At 33.9% G+C, this 27,464-nt stretch overlaps 1 protein-coding gene across 1 annotated transcript; it reads left to right on the top strand.

Moving 5' to 3' along the window:
* Positions 1 to 7,816: 7,816 nt before the first annotated feature.
* LOC115877370 (polyphosphoinositide phosphatase) lies at positions 7,817 to 26,851 on the top strand. The gene is made up of 11 exons (XM_030893516.1): positions 7,817 to 8,204; positions 8,372 to 8,582; positions 8,684 to 8,891; positions 8,955 to 9,193; positions 9,256 to 9,370; positions 9,521 to 9,684; positions 12,062 to 12,556; positions 22,785 to 23,301; positions 23,353 to 23,568; positions 25,904 to 26,089; positions 26,475 to 26,851. The coding sequence occupies exons 1-11, from the start codon at positions 8,130 to 8,132 to the stop codon at positions 26,713 to 26,715; spliced, it is 2,667 nt and encodes an 888-aa protein (XP_030749376.1). The 5' UTR covers positions 7,817 to 8,129; the 3' UTR covers positions 26,716 to 26,851.
* Positions 26,852 to 27,464: the final 613 nt, after the last annotated feature.

The following is a 27,464-nucleotide window of genomic DNA, read 5'->3' as shown; positions in this document are numbered from 1 at the left end:
TCAAAATTTGGTAAATTGGGTAACGAGTAAGGGAAGAGTCGCTGCTATAATATTGGCCAATACTCTTAGAAAGGTGTAAGAAGGTAATTAAAACTTGTGCTTTACCTTGGAAATCTGGTTTTAAACTACACACAAACAGAACACATTTATATAGAGGCTTTCCAATGATAAAACAATAATGGCTGCTAACACATACCAACTCCTAAGAAAGGAGAAAGCGAGAGAGAACACATAAGATACACTTAGTCGGTGCATCTACACTATGGCTTTCTGTCACGTGCGCACACCTTCATTTCATGCTAGAATGTAGACACAACAGTACACTATTACAAAGTGTCTATATAGAAATTTATATTATGTGTATATGTCACATTTTTACAAGTGTGTACTATAGGCACAACTGATGATACAGTATCACACATACATATGTCATCCACATTGTATGTCTCATATACCGACGTCAGATTTCATCATTTTATAATTATTTGTTACGTTACAAAAAACTCTTTAGAATCTTGAGTGCATACGGTATACAACTAGTAAACACTGTATCACACAATTCTATCAATATAAACCTGCGTGTATCTCATATGTATATGTTAGAACTAGATGAACACTTAGGTTCACTTTAACATTTTTGGTTTCTCATGTGTCTCCCTTGTAGAAACGTAATTTTATTTGGACGTGCTGTATGGGTACAGGTGTGTCCAGAACCGACACTTAGTACCTTCGTGTGTCCAGAACCGACACTTAGCGATCGAAAAAATCTCACAAGGAACCGGCACGCGGCTTTGTGAATGGGTTAGGGATATGACTTTCGGAACTGGAATGACAGTCCCGAAATGGAACATGCCAAGACAATCTTATCAGGGTCATCCAAACGTAGAACAGGAGAACCCTTAAAGACCGACGGGAATGAAGCGCGTATGCTCACAGCAATATACACGGGCCACGGCACCCTGAGATCACATCTGCAGAGTCTGGTATTGGTGGAAGACGTCGAATGCCGATTTTGTATGGGAGATGATGGAACCATGAAGCACGTTATGAGAACCTGCCCTGTTGGGGCAAAACCATGCTGTACCTATCAGACCTGGGTGACATATCGCCCTCAGATATAACAGCCTATATTAAAAGGTTGAATTTTGAAGGAAAGTTTGTAGAAGTGATGAGCCACAATAGGCCCTCGCGGCTTCGATGGATAGTCGCACCTGGGAGTGAGTCACACCTCTTAGTAAGTATAATACGATACAATACAAATACTAGAAGAACCATTTGATGAAAAAAAAATCAGTTGTTGTTGAAGGTTGGAAAATATTTCTACTAAAATTTATATAGGATGCAGGGGTAGATTTTACCCTACCCATACTTTCTTTTCTTTTTTTGTAAAAGTCAAATTTTAAATCGCTTAGCAAAAGATCCCCAAATCTCATTCAAATCGGCGCGGAATATTGGTTCATAAAATACCGTATGATCGAAAAAAACGGCATCCAGTTGTCTTGGATATGACAATTGATGACATTCTCCATATAATTTGACATATGAAATGACAGCGATCTTCATTTCATAGCCATCGCAGACGCCCTTTTTTTCGTACATAGAGAAACATAAGTTTTCTCTGATTGTATCAGGCGCATTTTCACGGCTCATCTAATTGGCAAGTATTTTTTCGGCATACAGGGTCTGCCGAGAATTCCGCGTAGTTCCTATGATAAATAACTTAGAAATTCTGTATAGATGCCCGACACACCATCATGTATACCCTGTATACCAATTACAAATGTTTGTTAAGTACACGAGTCGTGAGAATGCGTCATTAAAAGAATTGGTTTGGTTAGGTTAGGTTTATTTTTTTAAATAAAATTTGTATGATGTCCTAACACGGACAAACGAAGCACCTTTATATAAAGGTAAATTGTGTCTAATACACCAATTTTGGTTCCAAAAATAGGTACTAGTTCTATGTTCACGGAATATTGGAATATTGGGACACCCTGTATATGCATTTTACATATTGTGATGACAATCATAAAATATGCTAATCACGCCATGAAAACTATACTGCCATAAGATAATGTAATTTTTCCTTATGGATTGAATCACATCCATACCTCTTCAATCTATAGTTTTCGTTCCTCGATCATTTAAGGTACCCCTTAAATGCGCCTGTGGTACGCGCACACAGACCAGAGCCGCACGCGCCGCATCGACCGAGGAGAAATATTGTTTGTAAGTATATATATATATATATATATATAGCAGTATATATATATATATATATATATATATATATATATATATATATATATATATATATATATATATATATATATATATACTTTCAATGAAGGTGCGCACCAATGACAGTAAGTTGAGTACCGCGCTTCGTTCAGTGAACATCGCAGCCCTCACAGTAAATTCGCTCTCGGTATTGTACCGCGCCGGTAGTGTAGTGTATTAGTGTAGTGATTTATCCCCAGGAAAAATTTTCAGGTAAGTGAATATTTTATATTATTATTGTTCTGTCGTCGAATAACCTCTCCACGTCCCTGGACGTCGTCCGGGGACCCCCAAAAATGAACCCTAGTGGTTCAATAAATTCCACCCAAACTCCCATAAACGACGTTCCAATGGAATCAGAAGATTCCTCAAATGCTTCTTACGAGTCAGATTCGAGTGACACGCGTCCTCCCATCCTCCCAGACAAATTAGACGAGTACGAGGCTCAATTCTTCGATCTCATGATCAAAATAAATAACCTCCGCGAACTTCTCGAGTCAAACGGCCGTAAACTCCCCAAAATTCCAAAAATTTCATCTGAAAAGTCAGAGGATTCTAGCCCAAAGAGGAAGGTCCTTAGAAAGAAGAGGGCACGTCAGAGTAATTCTGACGACTCCTTCTCATCAGTTAAAAACAATAAGAAAATAGCAGCGAGGGCTGCTTCCCCAAAACCTGATAATTTCCCCCCACTCCCCACTCCAGGCCCATCTTCCTCAGGTCCATCTTCTTCTGGTACCTCTGTGGAAGATCCAGTGATCGTCCCAGCAGCCCCTGCTAGACAGGTTCCTGCTGAAATTACTCCTGCTGCTCCTCAAACGCAGCAAGAAAAAACCAAACAGACCTCCATTAAGCCCACTCCAATAGTCTTGAGAGATACTCTGACTGTGGTCGAGTATAACTCGCAGACTAAAGGGAAGCAAAAAATCGCCATAAAGCTCCAAAACCGTGCAACACGGTATACAAATTAGCCCCGCCACTATCGCCGATCACAGGCTCATAACAGCTTACTTCAAGAGTCAGATAAGCTATTATACATTTTTTTCTCCCTGAAGAAAGGGACCTAAATGTCGTAATCAAAAACACATCGAAACTGATATCGAGAACGAAATGATAATCGATGACCTGATCTCTCTCAAGGGGTTTGAAGTCAAAGAAATTCATCGTCTTACCCGAAAAGGTAAGCTTCTTCCAGTAGTAAAAAACTGAATCCCCGTAGTCAGACTCATATTTTTCCAAGTCCGTACTGTAGCCCTTCTCAGGTTACAATCGAACCCCAAAATCATGGTAATGGCACTCGCCAATGCCACAATTGTCAACTTTTCGATCATTCTGCCACAAACTGCTTCTTGCCTTACCCCGCTGTGTTAAGTGTGACGAGACACCACAGCACAAAATCCTGCGAAAAAACGGTGGACTCTGCCGCAGTTTGCACGAACTGTGGCGGACCACACCCCGCAAATCACATTCTCTGCCCCAAAATCCCAACAACCCGGAAAATCGACCCCTCCTCTAATAAGGACCGACCAATTGATACTAGAAAACCCTCTGGCTTTAGTTCAACTACCCAATCGTCTTCCTATGCTAATGTATCAAAAGGTAACACACCCCTTCCATTCAAAGTATTGCCCCCAAACCAGTCTGGACTACCATCCCCCTTTCCCCCTAGTCCAGATTTTCAAAAACTTCTAGCTGAGCAAATCTCAGCTCAAAACCTCTTCGGCCCCGCATTCCAGCGGCTTTTACTCGAGCAAATCCAATTCCGTCCAAACCGAAATCCCGACGACGACATCAATTTCGATGAAGTTGTAGAAGAATTCTACGAAAACTTCGTAGCCCCCATTCCGCCTCTCGAGGCCCCTATCCCCCCAGCAAGTCCTAAAGAAATTTCATCCATCATCTCCCACCTGCGTGCAGCAGAAGCCCCAGGTCACGACCAAGTAAACAACATCGCACTGAAACACCTCCTCGAGGTTCTTATAACCCAATTTACCACCATCATTAATTTGATAATGTCCCTCAGATATTTTCCAAACGTTTGGGAAAACTTAGCCATAATTATTCTAATCCCCAAAGCCAAATAAGAACCTCACTTTCCCAGAAACTGACGCCCCATCAGCTCCTCCTCTCCTCCCTCCCTCGAAACTGGCTGGAGAAGGTTATTCTTCTAGAATTAACGACTTCCTGAAGCTAGTGCCGAGATCATCCCTCAGGAGCAGTTCGGATTTGCGCCAATCCCTCTCCTGCGAACAGCAAGTCGCACGCGTGGTGGAATATGTTACGCAGGGTCTAAAACGCCAAGCTGGGGCACTGGTCTTGCCTTTCGCGTTTTGACATTGAGAAGGTTTTTGACAGGGTTTGGCACAGAAGGCCTTGTGTTCAAACTTCACCACGTTTTCCACTTTCCCCAACAGATCACTGTCATCATTAAACCCTTTCTTGTCGATAGGGAGGATTCCAGGTCCGGGCATCGGAGACTCTCTTTCCACTCGTGCTATAGAGGCTGGGGGGGTGCCGCAGGGCTTGTCCTGTCGCCCACACTCTATAATACGTTCACATCCGATATCCCCAAATCCCGGAGACTCGTCTTGCGTTGCCTCGCAGACGACACCTGTCTCTACTCCACTGCCTCGAGCAATGGAATTCCAGAGCAGGCTCCAACCCTGTTATCGCCCAGCTGCTTGATTGGTTTTCCCACTGGAAAATCAAAATCAATGCAGCAAAACCCAAACTTTGCTCAGGCTCCCGGACGAATGAGCTCCCACCTGGGCCTCCTCTCTAGCAGCCATAGACGACGAAGAGAGATCCTTGGGGAAAAACCGTGCCAAGTATCTCCGAGTCACTAGACCGACGGCTATCCTGGATCCCCCATATCGACGAAGAAAATTTCTGGTGCCCGTGCCACTTATGCTAGTCTTCATGGCCTCCCTCAGCAAAAGAGCACCCTCTCCCTTCAAATAAAAAGTCCTACTGTTCCAGAACAGTCATTCGCCCTCAGCTCCTCTTATGCAGCCCCCAGTATGGGTGTGTAGGCTCCTCTGACAGCCAAACAGACTCCACAGACCCAAGTTTGTGCGAAAACAAAATCCTCCTGCTGGTTATCACCAGAGCTCCTGGTATGCACGCCTCGGCATACACAATACCGACCTCACGCATCGACCCCATCCCCAAATACCTTCGAGATCGTGCCTTGAAATTTACGATTGAGAAAATCGGTACTATCCCCAATAGTACCCTTAAATATTCGATTACAATCCTGAGGGACTATAGAAACTTCAAATACTCCTACTCTTAAAACCATTCTTCTAGACAATTAATTTTGTCCCCCCCCTTCTCATAATATAGTCCTCCCATCACCCCACAACACCCCCCTTTTTTTCTTCCCCACATATTAGCAGGAATAATAGCTGACCATTCTTGGGCGGCTGATTCCTCGGAGGTGGACTTTTTTTAGTGGGTATCAACCGAGTCCCACACTGTCTAGGGGTTATTTCTAGGACCGTCTCTCTCGAGATGGTTATGGAAATTATCACTATTCGTCTATAAAAGATTTTTCAACCACCCCCTCACCAAAAAAAAGCGCACCAATGAGGTTATAAGGGGGTGCGCACACTGGCGCACACTAGCCAGAGCCGCACGAATCGCACGGACGAAAATCCGGCCAGCATTGTTGGGCCAAAATGATTTTCTATCAGTGCGGCTGGTGCTGCTGACGTTACACGCAATTCCTTCCACTCTACGCGGGTAGCCGAATCGAACTAGCCGAAGAGGAGATTAGAAATTCAATATGCTAAGAAAGTTCGCAAATTTTTCATGGCTCATTTTGAAATATTGAAAAATTTTTAGTTCGCCCCCAATTAAATATAGTAATAATCTGGAATTCCCTCCTAAAGGTAAAATTTTGCAAATATTATATGAATCCATAACATTCGATTCTTTCTCGTGATTTCTTCTAGATTAGCACTGCTGGTGCACTGCTGCTCTGACAGGACTCCGGAAGCGACTAATGAAAAATTGAATTGGCAAATACGGGTGTAGTGGGGGCAAAAAGAAACAAAAGAGCGAATAATGCGGTGAGTGCGGCGCGTTCTGTACGGGTCAGTATGCGCGACAAGAAAAAAACTGCGCTTCGTGCGGCGAGTGCGACGCTGGTCAGTGTGCGCGTACCTTTGAACCAGGTGCATTGTATGGAATCAACTGATTCTCACGATTAATTCATTAATTTAATTCTTTCATTTGAACGCTTTGTATTCATTCCCCTGTCTTTAGTCTATACTGCGCAACAATAATATAATCTGTGACTGCGCTATGATAAAATTATTCCCGCCACGATTCATTCAACCTTTATTTATACAGGGTGTTTCAAAAAACATGTGTCTCTCGTGGGAAGATTTCTCGCGTAAAAATAAGATTTATTTTTCATATCAACATGGGTCCGATTCTGCTTATTGTTTCGTAGCTACAGGGTGTTAAAGTCTTAATATTTTTTCGATTTATTATAATTTTCTTCCAAGCACTTTTAACGTTTCGAATGAAATTTTAAGGGTTAAACTTACTATAAGTGGGACATATTTTAAATCTAAAAAAGTGTCAACATAATCACCATGGACGTGCATATGCGTTATCACTGGAATATTTTTCTAGAAAAAGAATGTAATAAGCCACTAACTTTCTTTTCTGTTGTTAGCGAAATAGTGTCAGCAATTTAATGCCGATTAAAAGTTGTCTCTTGATATTTTGTCGAATTCGGCCTCCTTGATGAGATAAACGCAATTTTATTAATCACAAATAATAAAATTTAAATTAAAATAAAAGTTTAAAAATTACATATTTTAACTAATTTATCATTAAATATTATTACTATTAGTTATTATTACTATTAGTCCAACCTACAGCAATTTCGAATAAAAAAATAATGGTAAGATAATTACAAAAAACCTAATTTTAAAAAGTTTTTGCATTCCTATAACTAAAAATTACATTTCCATTTTATCTCCTCTTTGGCCATAGTGTCTATGGTAATAGAAAATCTAACTTTATTACTATTAAGGTAATAACATAATATAGAGAAAAATAATAAAAAGTTTTTATTACTTTCTCTATGGGTAATAAGGACAAGTTTATATTCCAAAACTACTACTACTACTTAAACCACCTTACAAAATATACCGTATGATGAAAAAAAACGGCGTCAGCGATGGCTATGAAATGAAGGCGCTGTCATTTTATACGCAAATATATACCCCAACTGGACGCCGTTTTTATTCGATCATACGGTATTATGGGATATGGGAAATGTGTGGGAAATGTCATCGATCATCATTTCCTAGACAACTGGACGCCGATTTTTTCGATGATACGGTCATACGGTAGTACATAGGTAGTACTTTCTGGAGATAAACTACACGTAGTAATCTAGTAATCAGGTAAAGATCTATCACTCTGTTAATAAACATCTTTATCTATGGTTAAAAAGTACAATAAGTATTTTCCGATCCAACCCTAACAACCTTTGACATTTGTTGTCTTTTGTCTTTAGAGGTTATGTTTTACAAAATGATGGAAAAATGTAAAAAATACTAGAAGGAGAAATGAGAAATATCAGGAAATATCCAATTTTTTATATACATAATATAATCAATTTACCTTTTGTTTAGACTGGAAAAATAGTGTTATATTTTAATAAAATTAATATAATAATCTTTAAAATATGAAAGCTGATAGGAAGGCCGGGTTAATGATTAATTAATTTATAATGGCTAAAAAATTACTTGTGAGTGCTATGACCAGCTATAACTGAGTAAATATAGCGCCAAACCTATATTGTATTATTTTCTTTCTATTAAGTTAAAATGGAGAAAAATGGAACAATATTTTATCCCATCATTAGTTCGATTCAGAAAATGGCATTGTATGAAACAAAATCTGTAAGTATATACCTATTTTAAAGAAGTATAGATACTTGGCTGAATATTTTGAAATATTTATATTAATATACCTACATATCATTGGGAACTTTATTTCGATTGTATGCTTGATAATTTGATAAAGCAATGTTATGGAATTGTTATTTAGAACTGAATATCTATTTCAGAAGTTTTACTTAGTGGGATCAAATAACACCCAAACTCGATTTCGTGTTCTTAAAATTGATAGAACTGAAGCGAAAGAGTTAGACATATATGATGATAAGATTGAATACTCAGCAGAAGAAATTCACGACCTTGTTAATATGATTGAGTCTGGAAATAGAAAAGTTGGAGCAGGAGGATTTTCTAAAGTTATATCTGCTTTTGGTATTGTTGGTATGATCCAAATTATGCACTTTGCTTATTTATTGATATCTAATATAAAAGTACTATAGAGTAAATTCAGGATAAATTTATTATAATTAATTAAATTACAGGTTTTATTAAATTTTTGGAAGGTTACTACATAATACTAATTACTAAAAGAAGAAAAGTTGCTGCCATAGGCCATCATACAATTTATAAGATAGAAGACACCACTATGATATCTATTCCACATGAATCGGCGAGAGTATTTCATCCAGATGAATCCAGATATGTAAAAATGTTTCAAAGCATTGATTTAGCAAGTAACTTTTATTTTAGGTAGTATAATAATAAAAATTAATGTTTTTATGTAAGAGTATTCCATATGCACTTTATTTTTAGCTACAGTTATGATGTAACACATAGCTTACAGCATAATTTTACAGAACCAAAACATTTTTCTACAAGAGATGCAAGTTTTGAATCTGATAATGATGTATCGGGCACTGATAATACTGATTTATTAGGGAAATCTATTGTTTCTCAAGGAGCACCAAATGAATTCAGAGAAACTCAATATTTTGGAACAAGAACACATCCACATAAGAAATTTGTTTGGAATTTACATTTATTAACTGAAGGTTAAATAATTTTATAATTATAATTTTTCATGTCCCTAGTAGCTATTGATTTGTTTCTCTAGCATTAAAATCTGATGTTCACCCTAACTGGATATTATTTATTACTCATGGATTTATAGGACAAAGTAACATTAGTGTTTATGGTCGAGCACTATATCTTACACTAATAGCAAGGAGGTGAGTAGCATAATAATTATGAGTATAAACCCTTCAGGCCAACAAGCAATTGTCCTCACATAATAAAATCACTAGTAACATATCCATTCCTTCCGCCAGCAGATGAATTATTCATTATTTAATAATAATAAATAAATAATTTATTGCCAGATCAAGCAAATATGCTGGTACAAGATTTCTTAAAAGAGGAGCAAATTTTCAAGGCGATGTAGCAAATGAAGTAGAAACAGAACAAATAGTTCATGATTCATGTGTATCATTGTTTACCAGAAGTCATTTCACATCTTTTGTACAAATGAGGGGTTCAATTCCAGGTAAATGTTTTGTTTGTTTGTATAGTTTGTAACTTATCTGAAGAATTGAAACTATACACAAAGTTTTCCAATTACTTTCTGATTGCTTTCACTTTTTTCTAGTTAGCCTAATTACATGTTAAATATCTCAGACCAGACATATTTTTTCTCAGATTTGTTACCTGAGGAAACTGTAGCAAAGTGGTACAGCAAAAACTTATACCTAGTGTTTATAAAATACAGGGTGGCGCACCTCATTCGCCTCGGTTGATTATACGAAAACGGAAAGATGTAAAAACAAAATCTTTATGGGGATATGTGGGAAGGCAATGTGCACAATTTAAAATTATTTTCAAATGTATAGGGTGTGTCAGAACTAAGATCCATACCAAAGTTATAATTTTTTCTTATAGAACACCCACAGTTTTTATTTCATTTTTTGGATTCTTGGGCATAAAATAAGGCCTATATTATAAGGGTTTAATATGTTTAAATGCTTTGGTTTTTGAGATATTTAAATATGCATGCTATAATAAAAAAGTTTGTGAACACCCTGTACATTACTTTTCAGATTTAATTCTTGTGCTGACTTTGAAGCCAGAGAAATAAACTTTACTAAAAAAATATTGCTTTCTTAAATGTATACAGGGGTATCAAAAATTGCTGGTCTATTTTAAATATTTATTTTACATAAAAACTTACGTTATTTCAAATGCAACACCCTGTATTTTTTTAAACAAGGCAAAGCAGATTTAAATGCTCTTTCAAACTGTTTTAGGGTTTTCTATACCTATCTGGCGCAGATTTTGAATAAAAAGTGATTTTTCAATAAAATGGCAATTTGCTAGTGATAGGTAGTAGCTATTTTGAAAATTGACATTAGTTTATGGACTTTATTTAAATTTATAATAGTTTACTTTTATTTAATTTACCTACAATAGTTTAATAAGTATGTGTTTATTATTTTATCAAGAAAAATAAAGAAGCAGTTCTTTGATTTATATTATGATGACTTGTAGATGTATTGGATTTTCTATAAAAAAAAACAATTAAGGCAAATTCATTTTCTTCACTTCCAACGACAGGTTTCTGCCTAATAAGTTTTTCATATACCATACTATCAGCTCTGCGAAATAGGAAAAGTAGTTTTTCAAAGTAACGCTTGTCAAGAAAATTCCTATTATAGGGATATCTTTGAGTATAAACCCTTCAGGCCAACAAGCAATTGTCCTCACATAATAAAATCACTGTAACATTCCTTCCGCCAGCAGATACTGCTTCAATTTTTCTGATAAAATAATAAATACTTACTTATTAACCGTATTGTAGGTAAATTTAATAAAAATAATCTGTTATAAATTTAAATAAAGTCTATAAACTAATGTTGATTTTGAAAATAGCTACTAAGTGTCATTAGAAAATTGCCATGGCGACACCAGCCATCTTGATTACAATTTGATTGAAAAATCGCTTTTTATTCAAAATTTGAGCCAGATAGGTATAGGAAACCCTAATATAGTTTGAAAGAGCATTTAAATCTGCTTCGACTTGCTTAAAAAAAATACAGGGTGTTGTATTTGAAATAACGAAGTTTTTATGTAAGATAAATATTTAAAATAGACTAGCAATTTTTGATACCCTTGTATATATTTAAGGAAAGAATCAAATTTTTTAGTAAAGTTTATTTCTTTGGCTTGAAAGTCAGCACAAGAATTAATTCTGAAAAGTAAACGTACAAGGTGTTGATAAACAAAGTAAATGTACAAGGTGTTGACAAACTGTTTTATTATAGCATGCATATTTAAATATCTTTAAACATCTCAAAAACTAAAGCTTTTATAAATGTCTTATTTTATGTCCAAGAATCCAAAAATGAAATAAAATACCGGGTGTTCCATAAGAAAAAATATAACTTTGGTATGCATCTTAGTTCTGACACACCCTGTACATTTCAAAATAACTTTAAATTATGCACATTGCCTTCTCACATATACCCATAAAATATTTTATTTCTACATCTTTCCGTTTTCGTATAATCAACCGAGGCGAATGAGGTGCGCCACATAATATATTGGAAAGTAAAAATAAACACGATTTATTTTCTATATCTATGTTATCAGATAATAATCCAAACAAAATAAATACCATTGGATCTATGCAATTGCATAAAAAAATCCTTATATTATAGATGAAATGACGTTCGCAGAATTAGGACCAAGAAATATTTTTTTTTAGAAAAAAAAATATTTTTTTTGAAAGCTTGTTTAAAATAAAAGGTTATTTATTTCTTGGTCCTAAACCTGCGTACGCCATTTCATCAATAAATAAGTAAAGTTAGATATTAAATATTAATTATTTTTATCATATTTAAATAATGTTTTTAAATTTCTGTCAATAGGACACTGGAAACAAGAAATGGGAAAAATTGTAGCAAAACCTGCTATAACCATAGACTTTTATGACCCATTTGCAGCAACTGCTGGAGCACATTTTAATGAATTGCTAAAAAGATATGGAGCGCCTATAATAATTTTGAATTTAGTGAAGAAAAGAGAAAGAAAACCCCAAGAAAGTATGTTAAGCGAGGAACTAAGTTCAGCAGTGAAATACTTGAATCAATTTTTACCAGTTGAATATCAGATTATTTATAAAACATTTGATATGGCCAGAAAAAATAAGAGCAGTTCTAATGTAATGAAAGAATTGGCAGGAATTGCAAAAAGTGCTGTTACTAAAGTTGGAATATTTCATAATCAATCTAAATACTTTTCACAGAAAAGTAGTACTGTGATAGGTCAAAAAACAACATCATTTAGCAGCAGACAAACAGGAATCATAAGAACAAATTGTGTAGATTGTTTAGACAGAACAAATACAGCACAATTTGCAATTGGTAAGTTAACTTGAGTTAATATAATGATTCATTATTTTTTTTATTAATTAGCTTTCTTGAGTTACATTATTTATTTTATTAGTTTTTAACTATTTTTATTGAATTTATGTATAAATAATTATAATTTACTGCTATGTATAAACTAATTCCAGTCAGCTGGGTTGTTGTGGCATTTTTAATTTGTTTAAAATCCAAGAAATCCAACTGACTTGAATGTACTTTTTACTACTACTGCATATTATTTTAATGCAGTGTATTTATGCCTGGTTCTAATACCATATAAAATCAATATTTGTAACAAGTGAAGTAAAATATGATATACAGTGTGCCTCTTAAATAACTGCAAGTATTTTAACTGGTAGCAGATATACAGGGTGTCCCAGGCTGAGCGCGCATTAGAAGTTTCTAGAACGAGTCTCTAACTACAGACTACTAAAGAACTACAATATCTAGATTGGCGATTTTTTGCACATCATTGTTTCACAACAAGATACATCGATTAAAAATATTTTCAATATGGCGGCACTTCCGGGAATACCGCAAGTTGACAACAACTTTCTTATTTTAAATGGATGTACCCATTTTATTACATAGTTAAATTCTCTATAAAATTTTATGAATTTTGAAATGATTTTTTTTAAATCAAAAAATCAGATTTATTTTATTTAAATCAGATTTTTTTATTATTTTAATTCAAAACAATATTTAAATCGGATTTCCAAATTTAGGAAGGACTAGGACTTATTTCCAATTTCTAATTAAAGTCCTATCCTAAATGGCTAAATCTTTATAACTCTGCCCGATACCGATAACATTAACAATTCTACGGCGCGTGTCATTTTTCCACATCGGTCACCAATATATTCCGCAAAAAAAGTCGTTCGCTTCAGATCAAAAGGATTTTTTTCAAACATCTCAAAAATATCAATTTTTGTCATTTTAACGCCTAGGCATAAGAGTAAAGCACTGTTACGCCTAAGCACAAAAGTACAAAAATAAATTATTAAACTGGTATTAAGTGTCAAATTCAACGAGTGTACCAATTCTTGCTCGATTACTGTTCATACTACCTATTTGCAATGTTTGAAATTGATTAAAAAATTATTTGTAATGTTTTAAAAGAAATAGTATGTTCTATTCAGAGTAAAAATGTATTTTTTGTGCCTCCCTGTAACGTCGGAATAGCCTTACGATGGTCCTTCAAAGGTACAGCATCGCGTCGTCAAAAAAATACAATATAAACAAACAAAGACAGAAGAGACAGAGAAGTCTAAAATTTCCGACGCCGGCAACCGAGCCGGCAACTAGGCGCATTTGGATTGTTCTAATGGCCAGTGGCGTATCGTTTTTTGGAACGAATTTAATTAGTAAAGTAAAAGTAAAGTAAAATTTTTACTCCATATTAATATACTACATTAACACTTTTTCGTTAGATGAGTTTTGTCATAAGGTCTAATATAATAATATAATTAATATCCCACATATACTTATGTTGAAACGTTAGTAGGTAGTTTTCGAAAATCGCTCCAACGTCGATATTCAATTTAAACTTTCAGTTACTTCTATATAAACTTTCAGTTACTTTTGAATATTTACAGAGTGACTCAGGCTTCCGAAACAGTTCTATATTAGGTTTGTGGTTGGTGACTTTTCTTTCAATTTTTTTTTTTAGAATATGTGGAAGCAATGGTAAAGCACATTTTAGACATTTTTGTAATCATAGGTGGCCGGAACATATTTTCAAACTAAAGTTGTAGATTTGCCATTAAATTTCCATTCCAGAAATACCTAGTGTTGCCACCTGTCCTTTTTTGAAAAGGACAGTCCTTTTTGGAATAACTTGTCCTTTTGACTTTTTTTTACTTAAAAAGTCATTTTTATTTACATATTTTCCCTGGGAGAAGAAGAGAACTTAGAACTTCCCGTTTAATCTCTGAGAAAATTACCTACAGCAAACAGAAATATTCTTTTCGTCCAAATTTAATTAGAGGTGTTATAAAACTTATAAATAAATTTTTCTTGTTTAGAATAGGCAACATTATTTAGAACTGCCCGTTTAATCTCAAATGATAGTTTAGGTTTTAGTTTTACCTTTTTTTATCTTAAAAAGAACTTTTCAAAATTAGTAATTAGTAACGATTTAGTTAGTTCGCAATCGATAGCTTCCTGTGAAGTACTGTGTAATAGTTGTTTAATCTTGTATTATTAATAACTTCCTATACCTAAAATCAGTATTTATTTTAATGAGAAAATTGTGTTTTTTGAAAATATAAGACAATATTTGACTTTCGGTCTTCTTCTCGTATTATGATGGCTCTGATACGAGGCAATTACCTTTTAGTCTCTCAATAGAGGGCATTTATCATTAAAAGTATCAAATCTATGTGCTACAGTATGGGATTTCTGTCGCATAATAATGAATATTACGTTTATTTACAAATCCATTACTTAGGTAGCTTAATCAGACAATCAAATTTTAGTTAAACGTCTCAATCTTCATGAACTGTATTAAGCATATGTATTGCGGTTTGAATCACCCTGTATGTTGACAAAAATATTTTGAAAATGTGCGTTACAATGGCCCCGATCTTATGTAAAGATTGAAATAAAAATCAGAAACCAAAAACGTAATAGGTAAAAAGCTTTTTTGGAGGCCTGGGTTACTCTGTATATAGGTATGTATAAAACTAGTAGCCTAAGAATTATTTACAGTTCGTCCCATTCTAAAAAAAGGTAAACGCACCGTACAAATAACTCTAGGAAGAGGTATTTGTATTGTACGGTGGTAAAAACTTGTCTAAACAAGACCGAAGGGGCAGATATAAGATATAATAAAGCATTAAAATTTAAAAAAGAACGGGTAAACACCTTTGTTTATTTCTTGAGCAAAATCCTTTAGAATATCGTATATTTATAATGACCAAAATATGACGCAATTTAAAAAAAAATGTCACTTTCTGGCTTATAATAAAGTTTCAAATGCAACGTTTATATTCAAATTTGTTATGATCTACAACAGTTAGGTAGTAATTGAGACGAATTATAATTCAATTACCGGCTACTACGTTCTTGTTTTAATAGATCAAAATTCAACAAATATAATTAGAAATTATTTTAATTGTAAGGGGCTCCTGTGAAAAGACAAATTCGGGTAATTTGAGCTTATTTTTCCACACACTTGACACTGTCGTACCATATTGAAAATTCGCAGATTCAAAAGTACGTTAAACAAAAATAAAAACTACTGAAAAACACTGAAAAGTTCACTTCGGACTTGATTCCGACTTCAAACACACCGTAAGCTAAACGTAGTACGCTATAACGGACCAAGGGCCGTCGCGAGGGGTGGTGGGACGGACGGCTCATTTCATTCTGGAAGACTAGCAGCGACGTTGCCGATAGTTCTAGACGTTTCAGCACATTAAACAGTAAACACGTCCTTTAATAGTAACGCATATATCCTCTGGTTAATAACATATTATTACGCATTCTTCTTTAAAAATAAACTATTAATTTTATTAAGAAATTGAGATTTATTGATATCCGGTGAAGGTTTTAAAGTCACCTTTTCTGCAAATCAAACTAAGTAGATAGGCGCAAATTTGAGATGTGGCAATGTCGCCTTCTCTATCTCAGTTGGGTTTTACAGTACGTAGTCAACCTCCAATTGTTTGATCCGGTTAAAATGCGCAATGTGATGTTCGAATGCAAAACAAACAAGGTTAATGTTAGGTAAAGAGTGTATAATATCAAAATTCATAAAATTTTACAGAGAATTTAACTACTTGTATGCAGGGTTGTTAAGTAGTTTATGAAGCAAAAAACTACGACAAAAACTACCAACCAAACCAAACCAAAAACTACGCGTAGTTTTTTGTATTAACTACGTTTTAAAATTTTAAAAACTACCCTCAAAAACTACACAAAAACTACGTTAAAAACTACCTACAAAAATATAGTAAAACATAAACAATTTAGACTTTAAACAAAAATCAAGCCAAATTCTTATCATGGAAGTATGAAGTTATTATATTTGTATAAGTTAAACAACATCAGAAAAAAAGACATTTTTTTTTCAGCAAAAGTGTTTTTCTATGAAATACAAAGTAACATTGAACACAAAATAAACTATAAATTCTTATGGAGAAATTCTCCATAGACATTCTCCAGGAGAATATATGGTTTTTTACATCTAAAGGCACAACTTCATAATTCCCCTCATCTCAGAAGGTATGGAGATATCGACGTCTTCCAACCATTTTTAACTACTAACTATCAAAAATATCACATAATAAGGAACAAATTCACAAAATATAGATTTTTTATTTCTTTAAATTGATCAACAAACAAAGTTTGTAGGTTATATTTTCTTTCACTTTTATTTAAAAAAACTACATTAGTTACATAAACTACACATTTACTACTCGACATTTAAAAAACTACTTGTAACAATGTAATAAACGTAGTTTATTAATTACTACGTGTAGTTTAACAACTGCTTGTATGTAATAAAAAATGGGTGCATCCATTTAAAATAAGAAAGTTACTGTCAACTTCCGGTATTTCTGGAAGTGCCGCCATATTGAAAAATATTTTTAATTGATATATATATTATGACGTTGTAAAACAATGATGTGCAAAAAATCTTTGATCTAGATATTGTAGTTCTCTAGAAACTTCTAATTCACGCTCAGCCTGTGATACCCTGTATTTCGACTCAAGAAACTTGCCTTGATGTTTTCTGTGCCTAAAAACATTTATCAGTTTTTATTTTTTTTTAATTAAACATTTTTTAAAACTTAATTTATCTTTCTTAAAAAAATAGTGCTGCACTGCAGGTTTCCTCTCCAACAGGTTCTTGAAAGTGTATTGATGCTCTGCAATATTGTCACATCTTGCGGTACCCAAATTCTGAAAATTTATATGTTTATAAGTTGACAATAGTTTTAACACAGAATCAAGTTAATCTTTAAAGAGTTCAAATTTCAGCTTGTCTTTATCACCATGTTATCACGCATTTTTAATCTTAGAAATACACATAGATTTAGGAAGAACAGATATCACATTATGCATTTTAACCCGATCAAACATTCGGAGGTTGACTACGTACTGTAAAAATCAACTGAGATAGAGAAGGCGACATTGCCACATATCAAATTTGCGCCTATCTACTTAGTTTGATTTGCAGAAAAGGTGACTTTAAAACCTTCACCGGAGATCAATAAATCTCAATTTCTTAATTAAATTAATAGTTTATTTTTAAAGAAGCATGCGTAATAATATGTTATTAACCAGAGGATATATGCGTTACTATTAAAAGACATGTTTACTGTTTAATGTGCTGAAACGTCTAGAACTACTGGCAACGTCGCTGCTAGTCTTCCAGAATGAAATGAGCCCTCCGTCCAACCACCCCTCGCGAGGGCCCTTGGTCCGTTATAGCGTACTACGTTTAGCTTACGGTGTGTGTGAAGTCGGAATCAAGTCCGAAGTGAACTTTTCAGTGTTTTTCAGTAGTTTTTGTTTTTGTTTAATGTACTTTTGAATCTGCGAATTTTCAATATGGTACGACAGTGCCAAATGTGTGGACAAATAAGCTCAAATTACCCGAATTTGTCTTTTCACAGGTAGGTATTGTTTCCGCCGCGCCGTAATCGTACATAGGCGTCCCACAAGGGAGCCTCTCACAATTAAAATAATTTCTAATTATATTTGTTGAATTTTGATCTATTAAAACAAGAACGTAGTAGCCGGTAATTGAATTATAATTCGTCTCAATTACTACCTAACTGTTGTAGATTATAAAAAATTTGAATATAAACGTTACATTTGAAACTTTATTATAAGCCAGAAAGTGACATTTTTTTCTTAAAATTGCGTCCTATTTTGGTCATTATATACGATATTCTAAAGGAATTTTGCTCAATAAATAAACAAAGGTATTTACCCGACCTTTTTTACATTTTATTGCTTTATTATATCTGCCCCTTCGGCCTTGTTTAGACAATTTTTTACCACCGTACAAATACATCTTCCCAGAGTTATTTGTACGGTGTGTTTAACTTTTTGTAGAATGGGACGAACTGTAAATAATTCTTAGGCTACTAGTTTTATACATACCTCTATAGAGGGCGACCCAGGCCTCCAAAAAAGCTTTTTACCTATTACGTTTTTGGTTTGTTATTTTTATTTCAATTCTTTACATAAGATGGGGGCCATTGTAACGCACATTTTCAAAAAATGTTTGTCAACATACAGGGTGATTCAAACCGCAATACATATGCTTAATACAGTTCATGAAGATTAGGACATTTAACTAAAATTTGATTATCTGATGAAGCTACCTTTAAAAGTAATGGATTTGTAAATAAACGTAATAGGTATTCATTATTATGCGACAGAAATCCCATACTGTAGCACACAGATTTTATACTTTTAATGATAAATGCCTTCTATTGCGAGACTAAAAGGTAATTGCCTCGTATCAGAGCCATCATAATACAAGAAGAAGACCGAAAGTCAAATCTTGTCTTATATTTTCAAAAAAAACACAATTTTCTCATTAAATATTGATTTTAGGTATAGGAAGTTATTAATAATACAAGATTAAACAACTATTACACAGTAGTTCACAGGAAGCTATCGATTGCGAAGTAACTAAATCGTTACTAATTTAATTAAAAATTCCTTTTTAAGATAAAAAAAGGTAAAACTAAAATCTAAACTATCATTTGAGATTAAACGGGAAGTTCTAAATAATGTTGCCTATTCTAAACAAGAAAAATTTATTTATAACTTAAGTTTTATAACATTTATAGTTAAATTTAGGCGAAAAGAATATTTCTGTTTGCTGTAGGTAATTTTCTCAGGGGAAATACGTAAATAAAAATGACTTTTTAAGTCAAAAAAGTCAAAAGGATAAGTTATTCCAAAAAAGGACTGTCCTTTTCAAAAAAGGACAAGTGGCAACCCTAGGTATTTCTGGAATGGAAATTTAATGGCAAATCTACAACTTTGGTTTGAAAATATGTTCCGGCCACCTATGTTTACAAAAATGTCTAAAATGTGCCTAAATCGCTCCATATTCTGAAAAAAAAATTGAAAGAAAAGTCACCAACCACAAACCTAATATAGAACTGTTTCGGAAGCCTGATTCACCCTGTAAATATTCAAAAGTAACTGAAAGTTTATACATATAGAAGTAACTGAAAGTTTAAATTGAAAATCGACGTTGGAATGATTTTCGAAAACTACTAACGTTTCAACATAAGTATATGTGGGATATTAATTGTATTATTATATTAGACCTTATAACAAAATTCATCTGACGAAAAAATGTTAATGTGGTATATTAATATGGAGTAAAAATTTTACTAATTACTTTACTTTTACTTTACTAATTAAATTCGTTCCAAAAAACGACACGCCACTGGCCATTAGAACAATCCCAAATGCGCCTAGTTGCCGGGGTCGGAAATTTTAGACTTCTCTGTCTCTTCTGTCCTTGTTTGAAACATTGGAATGTTTGATACACTACCAACGAGTATTTATGAATGAGATGTTCGGTCTATCTTTATAATGTCTTTGGAAATACATGTTTTATTTAAGATACTTATAACTTTTAAACATTTTGTGTGTTTTTAAGGATGAATTTAACTGCGTGACATTTTTGTAAAAAAATATATTTAAAAACACATTATTTACAACTAAATTTAACAGAATATTTCTATTTCTCGTAGTTAAGAATACGGGGTATCGTGAAAATCAAACAGTCCCTGACAGTCGATTCCTAATTCGCGCCGGTATGCCTGAGGGCTATGGCTTAGTTGGCATTGTGTCCAGGGTGCCGAATGTTCGAATATTTGTGAGTATTATTCAGAATTTGAAGGCCTATGGTGGTAGTTTAGATCCTGAGGTGGAAGATCATGATTGTAATTTAGAGTACAGTATTTTGAATGCAGTTATAGAAATTCCTGATACATCGCATCATTGGCTTCTCGTTTGATATCTCCCGATCAAAAGTTCATCAAACAATATACAAGCAAGCTTTGACGTATAACACGTACTAGATATAGAAAGTTCAAGCTCTTAAACAATAGGGTTTATCAAAAAGCGTATGGTTTTGTGAACGGACGTGAGGTAACTCACAATACCTTCCCTCTATGAGCCGACAAAAATATTAATTCTTTTATTGGATTATATATTATTTGTCGGTGGATTGATTGGAGATTCACTTCCACTGGCGAACACTATGAGAAAAGTAACGCATCAACAAAACCTCTTGGAGTTTTGCAAGGTATTTTTAAGTATTGTAACGTAGCTCTTGAATGCCAAATTTGCAACGTCCCTGTTCTCGGACACCCAAATTTGTAACGTTTGCTTCTTCCTGAGCTGTGTTACTGGCGCTTAAGTTTCTTGTATTGTTGCTTAGAAGATCTCGGGCGCCACCTCTAGTTAATAAGTGGTTAGAGGCCCACTAGTGCCGGTTCGGGTAGCTTTTAAACAGTGGAGAAGTATGGCAGTGTTACAGTTCTTTTAGCTCAGAGGTGGGGAAAATAAATTAAACTCTAATCAACAGTTATAAAATAAAGGGCAGGTTGTGTTTTCCAACTCAATACTATACCATACTAATCCTGAAGGTTACCTTGCGGGCGGTTTCGGAGCGACAGCGGATTAGAAACGACGGAGGACGGCAGGCTTTCCAATTGCTAGGCGGCGGCTGTGTCTCGGGGCTGGCTTCTGCTTGGCGGACTGCGGTGACTGTTGCTGCTGGTGCTGGTGCTGTCGGTGGTGGTGGTGTAGGAACTGTCCTTTCAGCTTCTTCTCGGTTGGTGGCTGGGTCAGGAACTGCCTTCCTCTGGCTGGCGCGTCGCTTCTTATTTTCTCCAGTCCTTCCCTCCAGTTGAGAACCGTCGTGGTGGCGGCGTGCGCCGAGCGGTGTGCGCGTCTCGATACCCGATCTAGTACCAACGGTACCAAGCGGGCTGCATCGAGCGCTTGGAATGCGTTTAATTAATTAATTAGCGCTTTTTAGGCTAATTAATGAGTTCGGTCCGTACATTAATCACACAAATAAAATTTTATTTAAAAAGTACTATGTTCTCGAAAAAGAACCAATTTTTTTTAATGTATGGAAGAGTAGAAAGATAAATTAAATAAAGAAAATTCGTAATCGGCGAAAAAAAGAGAAAAATAAAACTAAATATTACTAAAAAAAAGTAACTTCGTTACAGTATATACTTTTATGTTGATATGGCAACAGAGGGCGTGAAATAAGCAGAGAATCAACTAATCGTTGATCGCTGATCGTTGATGCCGTTGGTTCTCAAAATGTAAACTTTTTTTAACTTTAAATAATTAGGTAATTTTTAATTTATTTCAGAAATGGCACATATATTATGTTACTTTTGTCAAGACCTACCACCACTTAAAATACTTTCATTTTTGTGAAGAGACACCCTTTTTAAATTCTTGACTAGATCCATATTTTAATTATGGCTACAATTATACATATTCATATAGTATAATTACTACATATGACATAAATTACGATTGATTAACATATTCAATTGTTTTTGCTCACTTCCTGTTTAACCGGAAATGACTACAACTTTTGATTTTTAAATGGCACCCTGGTATATTTTTACTTTATTCGATAGAAAATGACATTCTGAATAGAATGACATATCATATGTCAACTTTTGATATTTTCGCTTAAAAAAATTGCATTTTAAATTTCAATCTAGAGTGCCATGGCTCTGTTAAAAACACTCATTTTTAATCAAGGAGCTTTGGAAAAATAGATTCGATCGTCTAATGTTTTTCGTGTGTTGCCCTGGCTGGTTAAAATATGCTCAAATCGTTTTTTAATCATATCTTTTTTTTTTAAATGGGTGGCTCATCAAGTATATTATAAATGGCTTTATCAAGGGTGACTCATTAGCATATTTCGAAAAAGTGTTTTCGTTCGAAAAGCGAAATTCGTAAAAAAAAATTTACGAATAATTTGGTACCACACACTTGGTATTTCCAGTCAAATTTTCGTTATGAATCGCATGTTGCAATTCCAAATAAATCATATTCGAAACTGACAAAAGTTGACATATGATATTCTATTCAGTGCTAATTTTGTCATGTGATACTACAACTAATTAGTATCGTCACTACTGAAAGGCTGAAATAATATGTTTCTTGCTGTCTTTGTTCTTACCTTATTGTTTTTTTTTAGGAAAATGTGTATTGGGTTATCAGTTATGCGCCTTGGGTGTTCTAGATACACCTACCTTAGAATTTGATACAGATTGCGTTCGTATGTTAGAATCGCTGTATGAGGATCATGGAGATACATTAGCGTTACAGTATGGTGGTTCGCAGTTGGTACACAGAATAAAAACTTATCGAAAAACGGCCCCTTGGACGTCCACAGGCAATGATATCATGCAAACATTAAGTCGCTATTACAGCAATACTTTTTCTGACGCCGAAAAACAGAACGCCATCAATTTATTTTTGGGACTTTTTAAACCTAAAGAGAAAGAACTTCAAATTTGGGATTATATCAATGACTATTATTTTCACCATAAACCAATTATATTTAGTCCAAAATCATTAACACAATGGTGGAATGAAGGAGTCTTTAAATGCTTACCGTATGCTTTCAATGATGTAACCAAGTCTTGTTTTGAATTAATACAAGTACATTCCAAGGAAATAGAAATGATAGATTCTTATGTAGACTATTACAGGTAGCTTGTTTTAAAAATAAAAGAATATTTTTGTATTCAAATGATTTTTAGGCCACATGAATTTAGTGCATTGTATGACGTTTTTGCATTTACAGTTAGTAACTCTATAAGAGACTTTATGCCCAATGCTACAGTAAATTACAGTCCTTTTGCTGTTCGAACCAGACCTGATAAAAGGCGCGAGGAAGTGATGCAGAAGGGAAATACTATTAAAAGTCCTTCAGTTACAGGTCAGAGTTCTACAAGTTCTGCTGCATCAAGTACAAGGTGGGCTTATAAAAATCAAAATGTATATACAGAGTGGCCCATTGGTATGAAGAACTCCATTATCGTCGCTGTTGTACCTAGGTTGTCTTTAGAAGAGAAAAAACTTTTTTATTATTCACATTTTGTGAAAAATGCATTCTTCATAAAAAAAACTTTGCTTGTTTATACCGTTTCAAATTTCCATACTGTTTTAGAGAAACTTATTTAAAATATGAAAATTGGTAATATAATTTCAATTTCAATTTTTGGTAAATTGTTACTGATAGAATTTTAATTAATAACCAAATACGTTTAAAATAAAATTTACTGCGGGTACCGCCTAAATTCCTGTCCCGATGTTGAAGGATGGCTATAGAATTTCAATGCATTTCCTACATAAGTCTATCCTTATGTTATAGGAGGTTTGACTAAACAAGGATGAACTTATGTTTTGAAACCGTTCGACTCGATTTTCTGTCCTTCAATACTGGGACGTAAATCCTCTCATTGCTCTTATGGGGAGGCCGTCGTATATTTTATTTAAACGTATTTGTTAATAACACTTAGTCACAACCTAACCAAACTACTTTGGAACAAGCAAATTTTTTTATGAATAATACATTTTTCTGAAAATGTCAATAATAAAAAAGTTGTCAGGGCAATCCGGGGACGTACTGTATAAATGTTGCATTGTTTACAAATGTGCATATCTTGTCTTACATGGTAAAGTTGTATTTTTGTTTAAACTCGAATTATCTTATACAGAGTATTTCTTTATGTTGTAACCCAATATCACAATATTTAAAATATTATCTCTTTTTTTTAATGCAACACCATATATATTAGTTTGCTTTTTTGTATACAGATTTAAAAAAAGATATATTTTTATATTTGAATTATATTTGCGATATTATATTACATATGACTTTTTCAACGGTAAGGTACTAGACAAAAATCATTTGGTGGCTTTGATAAAAAAATACTAATACAAAAGCCAAAGCAATAAGACTCTAAGTCTTATTGTTTTGGCTTTTGTATTACAAACCAGGTCTCTTTGAGATCAATGGACGTCTTTTTTAAATTTAAAAAATTACTGTTGAAAGAGACATGCAATATCACAAATATCTGCAAAACAGCAAATATCTGCAAAACCATTTAACTATAAAAAATGTCCATTTCTTAATTTTGCATCTAAAAGAAAAACAACTCAGTATATTATTTTCACTTCGACAAATTGAGATATAGCATTTTAAAAATATTGCTATGTTAGCCGCGCCATAAAAATACCCTGTATAATATTTGACTTTTCCTTCAGGGATATATTCTATTATCCTTGGAATTAAATAAAGTTTAACTTGCTCCAGTTATTAATTACTTTTCGCATAACATACTCTTTTTAACCGAATAAGTAATAGTGATGAATTCAATTTTGTACGAAAAATAGGGAATTCTAATTTAAAAGAGTTATAATTTTATCACTATTTGTTGAGACCCTGCACACAGTACTATATTTTTGGGATATGCATCTTTATAAACAATGCAATATTTATATAGGTAGGTATAAACCGTTTTTTGATCGTTGTCAGCAACGTATATTTATTTAACTTTTCACAAAGAGAATCTATAAAATATACAAAATTTTCGTAAGAAAATAAAATATAGTAATGCCGAGACCCCATTAGGCCACACGCCACGCTATCCCACGAGGGACAGACGACACTAATTTTTATTTTTTTTCACAAAAAAACTTTATAGACATTTCTGGGGTCGAAATATACTACCCCTAAAAATATTTGCACTTATTTCAGACTCACCATGTATAAACTCACCCTGTATAACGTCAATGGCATTCCCTATATAATTTTACATAATATGAAATGAAAACTCTTTTACTCTGATCTTCATTTCATAGCCATCGCTAATGCCGTTTTTTTCTTCGATCATGTACAAGACTTACAAGAGTGGGCGGATTTTAAGGAGCCAGGAGTGGCACTTTGTAACTAAATAGCGATCGGTAGCGATGAAGAATACTCTCGCTTGCCGTTTAGTTTCTACGACCAAGGACAGTATTCTTCATTACTACCGATCGCTATTTAATTACAGTGTACCTATGTTCCACCCCAGGAGCGTTATCAATGACGGGACTGCATAGCCATCGCCCGTTGCTTGCAATTCGACGGTTCGATGATTCATGATCGCTAGTTTAGATATTCTTATATTCTAACCATATTCTAACGCTATAAAATAATATTTTAATTTCGCGCGGCACTGTCTAACGCCCAAGAGGTCTCCAGCGGCAAAATATTTATGACGCCCCTGACTCCTTTTGCGCCCACTCTAATATATATTTCTTTAGCTCAAGTGATACAGAGGATTTGTCAGATGATGAGGACAGTTTAAATTCCGAAAGAAATACTGAGTCATACTCAAAAGCCAGTACTCCAGAACCGATTACATTTAAATCATTGTTTCCATCAACAAAAGAAGTATATGGTTTTGAAATTAAAAAACCTAGTGCGAAAGATATTCTTATATATAAAAAGTAAGGCTATATTTGATTAATAATTGTAAAAATAAAGAATAATACTAGAGTATATATAAACATCTCATAGTAGATATTTATACTGTGGTAGTGCATGGCAGGTTGTAACTTTGTTTTTAAATAACTTTTACTAAATTGAAACCTGTTGAAACTAAAAGTATTTCGGACTTCCATTGTCTTTATTTATTTTGACCATAGACATGCTATAGACTAAGGTCATGTACTTGATTTTGACTTACATAACATTTTGATCAGTGATCAATACCGAAACGTGGTGTCAAAAATAAAGACAATGGAAGTCCGAAATTCTTTTACTTCAATACTGACATACTGACTGAATCATCATTCAAAGAAACTTATACTAAGATGTCTTTTTTATTTTCAGGTATGTTTTAACAGGTAAAAGAGCAAATGGCACTGCATTAAATGTATTCTCTTCTAACAAATTCAATATTAAACCAATAAGTACTTTTTCTGAAGATACTTCAACTGAAGTAAAACCTCCCACAGTAAGTGAAAAATCTATTGAAATTTATCAGAAATATGTAAATCTTGGCAAATATGGTCCTCAAATGCCAAAACAATCTGATATAGAAATATACAAACAATATGCTAGTCTTAAATAATAATATTCTAGGCTTTTAGATCCAATTACATACTTTGATATTTTATATTTGTATTAATATACCGCACATATTTTTTCCTTCATGTTGTAAAATGTATTCTTTACTTATTTAATAAAATTTTATTAGATACGTTAATTTGTTTTTTACTGAAATTTAAATAGATAAATCCATTACACCTCCGAATTCTTGACACCCGCACCGATTGACGAAATTTTAACAATGAATCAGAATGAATAGAGATACCGTATGATCGAATAAAAACGCTATGAAATTAAGATTGCTGTCATTTTATATGTAAAATTATATGGGAAATGTCATCGATCCTCATTTCTAAGCCAACTGGACGCCATTTTTTTTCGATCATAGGGTATAATATGTAAGAAACAAAAATTACATAGTAGCGATGTGTGCTTTACCCTGGGGGTGAGTCCCACCCCTTCTCGGGGGTGAAAAATAAATCACCCATTTTAATTGCAAAAATCAATAAAGAGATGAATTCTAAGTAAAAAATATTCTATAACATTTTGTCAGAAAATATTTTCCGAGTTAGTTAGGATTTGAAATTATTTTTCATCTAAAAACTATATTTTTCTGCCATTTTTTATAAATAACTGGAAAACCTTGCGTTTTATCGCAAAAATGAAACTTGGAATACCGAATCAACTAGTTTTTTATTAATTAGGTACCGTAGGTACAGATAATAATAGCCGAGTCATCACTCTGTAAAGGTGATTTTTTATTTTTCGAAA

Source organism: Sitophilus oryzae, unplaced genomic scaffold, assembly GCF_002938485.1.
Source record: "Sitophilus oryzae breed Bouriz unplaced genomic scaffold, Soryzae_2.0 scaffold_1447_pilon_pilon, whole genome shotgun sequence".
Taxonomy (NCBI): domain Eukaryota; kingdom Metazoa; phylum Arthropoda; class Insecta; order Coleoptera; family Curculionidae; genus Sitophilus; species Sitophilus oryzae.
This window is presented reverse-complemented; position numbering and strand designations above follow the sequence as displayed.

What these genes read in the sequence shown, in the direction of transcription:
- LOC115877370 (XM_030893516.1), top strand. Translation starts at nt 8,130, where the DNA reads ATGGAGAAAAATGGAACAATATTTTATCCCATCATTAGTTCGATTCAG. An exon ending in CATTGTATGAAACAAAATCT is followed by an intron (nt 8,205 to 8,371) that starts GTAAGTATATAC and finishes TATCTATTTCAG; the next exon opens with AAGTTTTACTTAGTGGGATC. An exon ending in GATATTCTTATATATAAAAA is followed by an intron (nt 26,090 to 26,474) that starts GTAAGGCTATAT and finishes TTTTATTTTCAG; the next exon opens with GTATGTTTTAACAGGTAAAA.